The 13,607-nt window shown below is 35.5% G+C and overlaps 1 protein-coding gene across 6 annotated transcripts in view; it reads left to right on the forward strand.

Annotated features, from left to right (window-relative positions):
* Positions 1 to 13,607, forward strand: part of ARHGAP24 (Rho GTPase activating protein 24) — a 702,316-nt gene that overhangs the window by 334,411 nt on the left and 354,298 nt on the right. For all 6 annotated transcript variants that reach the window (XM_081038618.1, XM_081038615.1, XM_081038621.1 and 3 more), the window contains one exon: positions 3,299 to 3,495. In XM_081038618.1, coding sequence (XP_080894744.1) covers positions 3,319 to 3,495 — 177 coding nt within the window. In that variant the 5' untranslated portion in view covers positions 3,299 to 3,318. The remainder of the gene's footprint in view (positions 1 to 3,298; positions 3,496 to 13,607) is intronic.

The following is a 13,607-nucleotide window of genomic DNA, read 5'->3' on the forward strand; positions in this document are numbered from 1 at the left end:
TTCTTATGGCAGAATAGGATTCCATTGTGTATATATACAACATCCTCTTTATCCAATCATCTGTCTAAAGACAATCAAAAACTTAAGGATAGAGAACTTTTATTTGATTTAAATTTTTAAAAACTCACTTTGGCTGCTTTGTGGAGAATGAATACGTGTGAGGAGGTACCTGTGTCTTTGTGTTGGTGGTTAAAAGTGGAAGCAGGGAGACCAGTTGGAAGGCTATTAGAATCATCTAGTAAAAGATAATGGTGGCTTGATCATAGAGTGGCAATGGAAATGGAGCCAACTGCATAGATTTGAAAATATATCTGAATTTACTGATGGATTTGATATTCAGGGTGAGGAGGAGTCAGGCATCAAAGATGATCCCTTTTTTTTAACGGGGTATGTCATGGTGCCATTTATTAAGATCAAATTTGGGGCAGGATCAGGTTTCAGAGGGAGATCATATTCACTTTTAGATATCTAACACCAAACCTATTGCAACTTTTATTAATTCATCAAACATTGATTGTGCTTCACCATATGCCAGACATGGTATGAAGTGCTGAGGATATCTGGTGTCCTTACGCTTGTGGAATTACAGAGATGGTAGATTTCAGAGTGGTGGAAGGGACCATATTTGAAATGATCCAGTCTAGAATCTTGATTTTATTAAGGATGAAGGGTAGAATTTGAGCCATGTAATTTATGCAGAAATGTCAAGACTCCTCTATAAATATCGTGGTTATTTTAGTAAAACTTAATTTTGCTCATCCAGCAATAGTTTGGTATTATTTTCCCATAGGAATATGATGCAATCTGTTTTCATTTCTGTTTTAATGAATTGTTACAATTAGTACTAATAAAACACTTGCTGATGCATTCTGAAGTCATCAAAATATAGGCACGTTACCAAGAGTTCAATGGGCGATGCTGTCATTGGTTTCACCAGAATTGTAAACAACATATGCAAGAAGAATCACAAACCATGTTCTAATGTGCACACATTTTTTAGTAAGGCATTAATGTTAGATGAAAGTGAAATTGGGCACTTGTATTTTTTTATATTATTGATGGTAGGTTGCTAATTACCTTGAAGAATTTTAGAGGGAATTTATCAAACTTAATGAATGAATATAAGCATGAATATACGAGGGGAAAAAAAATAAAAGAAGGGCCCAAAAGGAAGAATTTGTTGCGCAGTCTGTGTGTGTGTGTGTGTTTTAATGTTTGTTTTAAGCTCTTATTCAACTTTATAAGTTAAGATATTTGGTCAAAGAGTAAGTAGGTTATGATGAAATAGCAACTTGTGTAGATTTTAACAATTTAAACACCAGGAAAACAAAAAAGATTATTGAGAGTGGTCTAAATAAACATACTTATTATCTAAATTATGTTGCAGCCCTTATTGTTCATGTAGAGTAAGGTTTACTTGGCTCATTATAGTAGGTCAAGTAATGTGAAAGAAAAGAGATGAAAGTTCCTGTGCAAGGGCATAACAAACTTGAAGCATTGGGCATCCAGTCTGCACACACACATGCATGCACACTGTGTGGGAAGGTGTGCAGGAAGGTGTTACTGTCATGGGAATGCCTTGTGGAGCAGTGTCTCAAGGTGGTTTGTAGAGATGTGGGCCTGTTAATTGGAAGGATTTTTCAGTATAAGAAAGGAAAGAGTGGATATTGAATGAGACAGATGGTGGTCAAGTGCTCTACTTGAAGCTTAAAATTATTTGAAAGAGATAGATAAGAGTAAAAGGGATCAAATATATGGTGTTGGAAAGAGAACTGGCTCTGGGTAGTGAACACACAGTGTGATGTATGAATGATGTATTACAGTATTGTATACCTGTAACCTATGTAACTTTACTAACAGTTGTCACCCCAATAAACTTTAATTTTTTTAAAAAAAAGCTGAGATGGAGATAGATTGGAATGCATGCCAATGGAAGGGGCAACACTACTGAAACCATGGTTGAGATTATCAAAATTTGAAGTAATTAGTGCCCAAGTTCTGCTTCATCTCTGCAACCGGAATGGCAGGACTAAATTCAAAGAAATGAAAAGCCCAGCAATGGAAGGTTTGACCCTTTACCTTCATAGAAGAACTTTAATTAAGTAACTAAGGACTGACAATGGAAATTTCATGGAGTTTATAACTAGGGTTGTATACATACAACTCAATTGAAAAATTAATGGTGGAAATAAGCACTAGACAGAAAGACAGTTTATTTTCTGGAATCAAGCAGAAAAAAATAGCTTTGTGCATGGATATGCCAGAACAGGAAAATTCCATGTTTTATTGCTTAATCTGTATCCTTATATCCGCATCAAAGACAGAAGAGTAAGAGTGCACTTTTTACTTCCTGAAAACATGCTTAGAAATAAACATTAGCAAGAATTTGCAGGAAGCCTTTGGGACAGGAAAATGTCTTTTATTCTTAACCGATTGTCCTTGGCTCTTTCAGAAAGCTACCTCCCTCGTTCTTACTGTGACACTTTAGCTTCTCACCTGTTGATTCATTTTTTCTCTATGATAAATTCATTTTCTTGTTATGTATAGTGTGTACGGTCTTATACTCCTTCACACATAACCTTGAAATGCTCTTCATCATGTAATTGACTGGAGCACACCACTTATTCCTGATGTTAGAAGGAAACTCATCTGGCTAAGCAGGGTTTTTTTTTGTTTTGTTTTGTTTTTTCCTAAACTTTTTCAGCTGCACTAATTCCTGACCAGTCAAAGAAACTCTCAAGGGGATACATTTTGGGGGGAGGGAGGTGGAGGGCCAGATACATCTTGAGAAAGTTTCACATATGTAAAACAAATGTCTTCCATTGAGGTTTTTAAAATAGTCCCTTTAAACTTTAACATGTGTCAGGCTAGTGTTTGCTCAGATAATCACAGGCCTGCACAAGCTGGCCCCAATCAGTGTACACCAGACACAGAGGCCTATTATCATGAGAATTAGGTTTTTGTTGGTTGTTTTAGTTTTTTAAAAAATTGCTTCTTAACACATTACCCCCAGAACTTTCCCATTCTTTAGTTCTACTTAGTAGAAAAAGGATATTATTACCCAGCTGGCTATCTCATTTAAGGAAGAAGACACCACAAACGCTCTCCACGTTTCCTCCAGTCACGTTGTTGTCAGGTCTGTGGTTTGCTTCTAGAAATTTGGCAAGTGAGTTGATAATACATTTTCATGCCTCCTGTATTTGTTAAAGGACAGGGTGATTTAGGAAGGAATTGATTTATCAGAGCACCTTATTCTTTTCTTTCTTTTTGTTTGTTTGTTTGTTTGTTTGCTAAATAGGAAAATCCATCAGCTTGATAATGGAGGAGAACAATGACTCCACGGAGAATACCCACCAAGGAGGGCGGAATAATGCCATGAAGTGTGGGTGGCTGAGGAAGCAAGGAGGCTTTGTCAAGACTTGGCATACCCGCTGGTTTGTGCTTAAGGGAGATCAGCTCTATTATTTCAAAGATGAAGATGAAACCAAGCCCTTGGTAAGTGACAAAATAAAAAGCACTGTGGATTTAAGCAGTTGAAGAAGTAAAACAGTTTGCTTGAAACTGATGGAAACTGATGCCAATCCAATCTCTTCAGTTTCCTTCAGTTCACCGGCATCTTTCACACTTTCTCTCATTGTTTACCTTGGTTCAAGATGATGAACTTGCTAATTGAGGCCAAGAGGCAAATACTACTTGTCTTACATTAATTTTGATTTTTGCTAAGCTGGAATAGAATGTCTGAGTCCCTCAGGCAAACTTACTTTATGAGAAAATGTTAATGGACGTCCACTAGAAGATATATATTGTAGCCATAAGTTGAAAGCACGGATCTGAAGGAAGACTGCAAATGCAGCTTCCAGTAATTTCTGGGACACTTGCAGTGTTAATTCTCTGGGGTCCTTCTCTCTACCTGAAATAGGGATGTGAAGCTAAAGAGAACAACACTGATACATCCAACCATCACAGGTAGAATATTCCTCTGGGAAGAGTTTCTATATTTCTTTGTGGTTCCTAAATAGTCTTTTATTTGCTTATTTACTTAATCATTTTCTGAGCCACAAATCTCTAGGCTGGAATGAGAGAGAGAAAAAATCTCCATCTCTCTCTGTAGCTACAACAAGCTTTCTTAGCTGTAATCATCGCTTATGGATTGATGAAGGGAGACGCAAATTGAGGCATCGTGTCTGTGTTTTTCCTTCGTCTACATGTATAAGATATATAAATAAGAGCAGAAACATTTTAGATTAGTTTAAATAAATATACCTAACGGTATGTTCTTGGGGCTATTTCCCTTGTGTTAAAGTTCAAGATCTTAATTAAGAATTTGGATCAGGGCTCTGCTTTAGTATTTTAAATTCCTCAGACATTTACTTTCACAGAATTTTTATTCACCTAACTGGATTAAATAAAAATAGTCATGAAAGTATATACTATAAACCTAAGTCATTTTTTGAAGTTACTACTACTTTTTGAGCATTTACCAGGCCCAGGCATCAGACTTAGAATTATTTATATTGTTTTATGAAATTTTAAAAATTATCCTGAAGTAGGATTATCCCCATTTATGCATGAAGAGACCAAGGTATATGTGTAATGTAGATTACCCAAAGTTAGACAGTTGTGCCATGTATTGCCTCTGAGTAAGTCCAAGTTCCTATGGCTCAGCCAAAGACCTCACAACCACATTAATAAGAATTTCCCATACTAGTATCATGACATTTATAGTGCATTTCCGTACCTGTTACTGCATTCATCATAGCAAACCAGTGAAGAATATGGGGATTATCATTACAGATGAAGAAATTGTGGCTTAAAGATATGAGGCACCGTGACCTAGATCTATAGAGATCAGATGGAAAGCAGTAGTCTTTTGTTTCTCATCTCATACTCCAGGGTTCTTTGCTCATTTCACCTTGTTTTATACTATGTAATACATTAAAGTATTATCTTCAACATAAAACCATTTTTACCAAACTCAGAGAAAGGCATTGAGTTAATGTGACAAAACATACTCACAGAACATGGAGATACAATGAATAAAATGGGAGAAGTATGAGTAACATTCGGTGTTTTACCCCGTGGACCCTTATTCTGGCATGGTTTGGTGGACTGTGTTATTAACTAGAATGGGTATGAATTAAATGATTAATTAAGTCTTATCCAAGACTCAAACAAGGGAATACACAGAGGAGAAAACAGAGGATGCAGGAGCTGAATGAGTGGAGAATAGAAAGCAGACCAAATAAACCTTCTTTGGTCAACATAGTGTACCTTATAGTAATGAAGATAGGATACAATAGATCAAGCCTGAGCTCAGTGTTTCTAAAATCTGAGAACTTGAAGATGTCAGATAATATGTACATGAGCCCCAGTTTGAGAAACTCTGCCCTAAACGGTTCAAAAAGAATATTATCATACTGCGTTGGCCATCTTTCTCTGTGTAATTTCTCAGATCTACATAGTCACCAATAATATTGAGTGCAATGTAGTTATTTTGATACCAAATTGGAAATATAAATAAGAAAATGCAAAAACTTGATTAACTCAAATGACAATCTGCCTTTACATGAAAATTAATTTATAATATTTTTAATGCACATTATATTTTGATATTAGTGTTACTAGTATTTGTAGACTTATATAATTGAAATTAACAAAATAGACAAGACAGTACTAATCCTTCTATAATGCAAAGGAAGACTACCATCATCCCCCCAGAAAAGATTTTTAGTTCTTCTTTCTATATATTGTTTGTTAAAGATTTGCTATTAATAAAGCAATCAAAATTTGGGATAAATAACTTTGAATTATTTTCTTTCTTTGTTTCTTTGTCTCTTTCTTTGTTTCTTTCTTTGTGCTTGTTTGTTTGTTTCTCTTTCTTTCTTTCTTTCTTTCTTTCTTTCTTTCTTTCTTTCTTTCTTTCTTTCTTTCTTTCTTTCTTTCTTTCTTTCATCTTTCATGGCAATACAAGCACCAGGAATTTTAACACTGTACTTTAAATTTTTAATCTTTTACAGTAATGTTTAAACACATGCCAATAGAATCGTATTAAAAACCAGCAATTTCTGTATCAGAGGGCACTTGGTAATATTAAAGGACCGTATCTTTGCGTATGATTGGACTAATTCCTTACTTTAAAGTAGATTCTTTAAGTGAGGGTAGGTTCTTGGCACATTGTAAGTGCTAGTGCGTATTTTTGAATGAGATGCTGAGTGACTGAGTCAGTGAAAGTCTATAGCCAAGTGGGGCGGGCGGGGCCATGACCAGGCATGGTGAGTAGTATCGACTATTCTCAGCTTCATATATCAAAACCAAAACTGTATTTAAATCAATAAAGTTTAAATCACAATAAATAAATCTTTTAGTGATATATTACAGAAAAATTTTTAAAGAATTGATCACCTCAATGAAAAACTATTGAACATCTTGAAAAATGTTTAAACTGGAAAAATGTAGTTGTCACAATGTAGTTGTCAAACCCTCATTTTATAGATAATGTGTGTATGTGTTTGTGTGCATGTGTGTGTGTTTGTGCGTGCATATATGTGTTTGTGTATATATATATATATATATGTGTGTATTGGCCAAGGGATGTTAATGAATGACAGATGAGGAACTAGAAATTAGACTTCCTTACTCATGATCCAATGTTCCTTCAGTTTAGCCCTTTGCTTGCTCACATGTTTTCAACTGTTCTTTAGGTTTCTTTTTTGTCAGAAGTACTTCTTGATTGTTTATTTTCAGTATTGCTACATCCAAGCATAAGAATGCCTTCATATATTTTGATAAGGGCCAGTTCAATAATATGGGAGGAAATGTCACTAATGAAATGAAAATATTCACTCTTTTAAGCATTCCTAACCAGCTGAAAATATTCAATAAATTTAATCTGTGTTTGTTTTCCTCTTTCTTAGATGGCATTTCTAAAATGAGTATATTAAAACTCTTGAAATTTGTGTCCCTCCTGCCCAAGAAAGTTTCTCTATTTCAGTAAAACTTTCATTGAATTACCCCTCAACTCAATAAACAGAACCAATTCCATCATTACCCTTGTTATTAAAAACTGCCCATCTATTGGGGGAAACATAAGCAAAATTATAATAGGGACAAGCTGCCATGTAAATGCTGAATGCTCCGAAAACGCAGATATAATTAGTGCCAACGAGTGAGTGATGACTCTGTCTAAAGGGGTTGGGGAAAGCTGCACAAAGCAAGAGGTGACCCTTACTTGGTGAACATTTTCCAGGTATTTACGAGGTCTGACAATTAAGTTTGTGAACTTGCTGCAATGATGTTGCTAACCTTTTTTGATATCAGAGGGATTATTCATTATGAATTTGTACCAACTGGACAAACAATTAACCAAGTTTACTATTTGGAAGTGCTGAAACGCTGCATGAAAAAGTTAGATGACTTTTCACCAGCAATTCATGGCTCTTGCATCATGACAATGCACCAGCTCACACGGCACCATGAGAGAGATTTTTAGCCAGTAAACAAATAACTGTATTGAGAACACCCTTCCTATTCACCTGATCTGGCCCCAATGACATCTTTCTTTACCCACAGATAAAGGAAATATTGAAAGGAAGACATTTTGATGAGATTCAGGACATCAAGGGTAATATGACCAGAGCTCTGATGGCTATTCCAGAAAAAGAGTTCCAAAATTGCTTTCAAGGGTTGACTAGGTACTGGCATTGGTGCCTAGATTCCCAAGGGGAGTACTTCAAAGGTGACCATAGTGATATTCAGCAGTGAGGTATGTAGCACTTTTTCTAGGATGAGTTCGCGAACTTAATTGTCCTACGGTGTACATTGGGGAAAGGAATTTATAGCAGAGGAAAAACATGGAGTTGTAAAAGAAACATCTATAGATAGCTCCATTTTGTGAATATGGTGAAATGATAGGAAATGGTATTAGAGAGATAAGTGAGGTCACAACATAAAGTGATGTGTACGTTGCAAAAAAATAATGGATTCTCTAGTAGGCAGTGTGAAGTTATTTTCAGAACATCTGTGCTACTCAAGCTGCAAAACTGTACTAATTTGTTTGAAAGGAATAATGGCAGCTGTTTCCCATTGTATCAGTCTGCATGGCTGCCATACGGAAATGCCATAGATTGGGGGACTTAAATAACAGAAATTTATTTTCTCATAGTTCTAGAGAAGGGAAGTCCACATTCAAGGTGCTTTCAGGGTTGGTTTCTAGTGAAGCCTCTCTTCCTGGGTTGCAGACAGCAAGCAGTCTTCCGTGTCTTCACAGAGCCTCTCCTGTGTGTGCAGGAGAGTGAGAGTGCTCTAGTATCTCTCCCTCCTATAAGAACACAAATCCTAACAGATTAGCCTCACTGTTATGACTTCTTTTAAATGTAATTATCTCCTTCATGTCCCTATCTCCAATACAGTCACATGGGGTGTTAAGGCTTCAACACATTAATTTGGGGTGGGGAAGGCACAATTTAGTCCCTAACACCTAATATGTTGAAAGCCTACTTGTTGCAATACTAATCTGCCATAAGAAAATATGAAATAGTACCATTTGCAACAACATGGCTAGAACTTGAGATTATTATGTTGAACGAAAAAAGTCAGACAGAAAAAGTCGAGAACTGTATGATGTCACTTATATGTGGTATATAAAACTGAAAAAAACAAAAGAACAAGACAAACAAATGAAGAAACAAAAACTCATAGACACAGACAATAGTTTCGTGCTTACCAGAGGGTAAGGGGGAAGGGATTGGTAGATGAGGATAAAGGGGATCCAATACATGGTGATGGAAAGAGAACTGACTCTGGGTGATAAACACAGGATGTAATATATAGATGATGTATTACAGAATTTTACATATGAAATCTATGTAACTTTACTAACAATTGTCACCCCAATAAACTTTAATTAAAAAAAAAACACACCTACTCGTATGTTAATGATAATATTTCTTCTATTTGTACCATCAACTTTTATCTTTACTAGAACCTAATGCACTTGATTTAGTGCATTATATACTTAATTATGAACCTAATATTGGTGTTTCATATTCTTATGCAAATTGCCCCTTTCCAAATATTTCACAATCTGCAAGAGTTTGAGGACTTAGAAAGTCTCATTATTACTCTTCTTGTATTTTCTGTTTGAGCAAAAGGCCAAAGTGCTTGTAGGTTCTCCTCTGTCTGGAGAAAATACCTGATTTTTAAACAAGACTTTCAAGCCTTTAGTCAAGTTCCTCTAGCAATATATTAAAGGTCTATTTCAAAATGTAACTATTTTATATTTAAAATACATACAACTAAAAGTTTTAGTATCCTACAATTTTAAAAATGGAAAAAACTTTAGTTTATGTAGGTCAAAGATCTGTCCAGAAACCATTTTCTACAGTGTTTATTTTCACTTATATAGATATACATTTTATTAAAAAATGATTTTAAAAATAAAATAGATTTTGGTTGTTCCTGAAAAACATGAATGCAGAAAAGTGATATATGTAGTCAATTTTGAACATACATTAATATACCCATAATTTCAGTGACTCATAGGCTACTATTATAAAAAAATATACTACTGTATTTTTCCAGCTTTTAGGTAATTTTTTTATCTCTAAAACAAAGTCCTATGTACATATGGAAAACAAGTTAAAAGTCATACTATACACAAAAATTTATTTTAAAAAAAGATCTCCCATCTACCCTATACACCCCTAGGACTTTTGGATAGCTGTTTAAAAATATTTTAAAACAGATTTAAACTGACTTTGTGACAATATCTGTCTGGCCATTCTTTATTAATAATCATAACAAATGATTGCGGCCTTAATTATACATATTGTAATATGAGGGAATTAGCTGAGTGAGAGATAAAGTACAATGATTATAGTTATCCTAAAAATATGACAGTTGTGTAGATTTTCTTAAATGAACTCAGTGATAAATTTTTAGTGTCCTTTTGGAACCTTCTGTTTTACTTCTATCACAAAGTATATTATAACTTAAATAATAGCTGAGTTTCAGTCTAGATAAGGTCTCTGACATACCCTTGGTACTAGAATTTGACACTGGAAAGCATTGATTTTTAGAAGCCAGTCTGAGACTCCTGGTAAAATGACTGAAATCCGAACAGGCATCAACCCAATTAATCTAGTCTAAACTTTCTACAACAGATATTGATCCAATTGTGTGGGGAGGGTTTTTAGGAGGACATGATGAAGATGACACTATTAGATCACAATGGATTTTCTTAACTTAGAGAACAAAGTGATTTTGAGTGAATTATAACCTGAGGGCTGACCTCAAAGTGTGCAAGAATTGATTACTGATTTAAGAGTGAGCTCTAATTTTATGTATTTAATGAAACTGGTGAGTTAATGAAATCTAGAAATCTCTAAGGCAATTGATGTTCTCTGTTAAAATATATGAGCCAGAAGAAGCCAAAACCTCAATTATGTGTTGAAAATAATACTAGCAACCTTGAAACTTGGATTTTTATCCTCAAATCTAAAACTGACTTTCTATGGAGAGTTTAAGTTTCTTGGTATTTAAAAAGACCATAAAATGTTGTTGTGCCTCATCATACATTTTTAAGAATTCTTAGCTCTTTTCTAGAAATGGTTATATCAAGAGACAGTGTTATTAACATAAAATTATTTTATTCTGTTATTAGTTGAAGATTTTTTATTGCTTACAAAAATCATTTAGGCATGACATTTCTTTATTTTAGAGTGTGAAAAACATAGACCTTTGAGACAGATTGTTTGGGTTGAATCCTGATTCATCCACTCAATAATTACAATGCAGGGCATAGTAAATAAGCTGATTTATGCTTCAATTTATTAATTGTACAATGAGATAACAATAATACCTACCTCATAACATTGTTAACAGGATTAAGTGAGATGATAATGTAAATAATCATACACAGTAAGCATAAAATAAATTTTAGCTATTTTTATAATATTATGACAAAAAAGGTAATTTATTTTTTAAGATATTCACAGTGCTCATCCATCTATTTGCCTGTATGTTTTAAATTCAATACATATTTATAGATTTCTAATGTGCATACAGGTATTAGCTCAGAAGAAACAGTGAGTCAAAGCAGAATGTGTGGAACTCAATAGCAAAATTGTGACTTCTCACTATAAAAAAACTATTTAAAAAAAACAGAGTTAGCAGTCTCTGCTACAGGTGATCAAATAATACCAAACATCCATGAAGATGGTGTTAAATTCCAGTGGATGTTAAAAGACAATTGCAGTTACTGTACAATGTAATGAGTATTTTAATAAGGAAATCTAGGGAATCATTGGAGGTCAGAGGAAGTTCATCTATAACCATTTCAAGGTTCAGAGACAGTTTTTCAAAATAATATATATATATAACCTGAGACTGAAAGAGGGTAAAGCTTCCTCACAAGCTATTGAGCTGGTATGTGTGGCAGACTAAAATGTGTAGGCCTTGACCGTTTGGTAGACTATTGGGGAATTGATAGTGGTCAAGTATTTCAGCACCTAGAAAATAAGACTAGTAGTGATGAGAGATGAATTTAGAGAAGTAAGCACAGAAGAGTATGTTATGAGTCCAGTAAGCAGTGTTATGAATTGTAGATTTTGTCCTGATATCTTACATTCCCCTTGCTTTTATGTATCTGTTTTCCTTGAATTATTGGATTTAGAGCTAACCAGTTAAAACAGGGTTCATCCTATATATAGCTCATTCTGAAGATCCAAAATACCCACCATTCCAAAAAGGACTCCTCTGACAGTCCTGCAACTCTGTCTGATGTTCCTATAATCGACAGCCTATTTTGTATTATGACATAATCTGTGGAAAAATGATTGAAGAACAACTATGCACCAGATAAGCACTTCTATCCGCCATTATTACCTAAGCATGTGTTGTGGCAATGCCAGTCAGGTCACTTTTGATTGTAGGAGGAAGAACTGAGAAAATCTGTTGCTGCTAGAGGGCACTTGTGGCGAAGAGCAGCAGACGATGTCTTGGATAAAGACGAAATTGATGGGTGGGATATGGAGGTCAGAGGGATCACAGTGGGAGAGATTTCATCTTCATAATTTTCTCTAGAATTGACTCTCCAGTCTGGGCATTTCCCTGGTAAGCAGGTGAGCTCAATTGTTTTATGTACAGATTCTGGAGTCAATCTAGACTCAGTATAGGAAAACTCACACAGAACACTTCACTTCTAACACTTCTCGTCACCAAATATGTGTGGGGTTTTCCCCACTCCATCCAATTCTCTGAGACACCATCTGGGTGTCCTATATTTCACTTAATTCTGACACTGTCCGATCCCACAGGTTGAGGGCTCAATCCCACCAGACTGCTCCTCCACCACTTCAGGTGCCAGTCGCAAATAGGAGGACCTCAGGGTATCCACGACTTCTGTCTGACTTCACTGCACATCAGAGGTACCCATGACTTCCTCCTGGGGTTCAATTAACTTGCTAGATCAGCTCACAAAACTCAGGGAAACACAAATGTTTACTAGTTTACTAAAGGCTACAGATAATCAGCCACATGAAGAGATAGATAGGACAAGATCTCGGAGAGTCCTGAACACAAGAACTTCTGTCCCCACGCAGTTGGGGTGGGTCACTCTCCTCATACATGAATGTGTTTATCCATCTGGAAACTCTTCAAACCAAGTATTTTGGGGATTTTTGTGGAGGGCTTCATCATGTAAGCCTGAGCAATTATTAATTTCATTTCCAGCTTCAAAACCCTCTTTGGAGGATGGGGATAGGGGTGGTAGAGCTGAAAATTCTAAGGTTCTAATCATGGCTTGGTCTTTCTGGTGATCAGCCCCCATCCAGGAGCCATCCAGGAGCCCACCCAGAGTAACCTTATTAGAACAAAAGATATTTCTATCACCCATGAAATTACAAAGGTTCCTGTGTCAGGAACTGGGGTCAAACACCAAATATTAGAACAAAAGATGCTCCTAGTGGTCTTTTCATTTAGGAAACTACAAGGGTTTTAGGAGCTCTGTGCCAGAACCAGGGGCAGACACACACACACACACACATTTTATTACCTCATTATCACTAGCTACAGGCCTTGGGTATGTTACCTGTTACTTGCGTAAATTATTCATCTGTAAGTAAATAATAATAATACCTATCTCACAGAGTAATTGTTAGCAAACATGAAGTAGCTTTCATCATCATCATCATCATATCGTCAGCATCATCATTTTTTACCATCTTTGTCCAAGGGATACCCTGACAGAGCAGTTTAGAAGTCAGGATCTATAATATATAAGTTATTACTTGAATAATGAAGGAAATAATAGATGATCAATCCATGTAAATAATGCTAACTTCAGAGCAGAAGAGAACTTGTTTTCACTTGTGACCTATGCTGTCAAAACACTGAATTCATGGAAGGATTTTCAAAAAACAAAATGTTCATCTTTGTAGTATGTCTTTTCTTTTTGCTTAAATTGCTTTTTTGAGCTCCTTTAGAGCTTACCAAAATGATTGTGATGACAGCCATGGAGACTTGAAGGGTTCCCTTTGCAAAACTGGACCACCCCAGAGAGAGGCAGCCACGGTTTTCTTCACATGTACAGCACCTATTCTTCAATACCA

The sequence above is a fragment of the Rhinolophus hipposideros genome, assembly GCF_964194185.1.
Source record: "Rhinolophus hipposideros genome assembly, chromosome: 1".
Taxonomy (NCBI): domain Eukaryota; kingdom Metazoa; phylum Chordata; class Mammalia; order Chiroptera; family Rhinolophidae; genus Rhinolophus; species Rhinolophus hipposideros.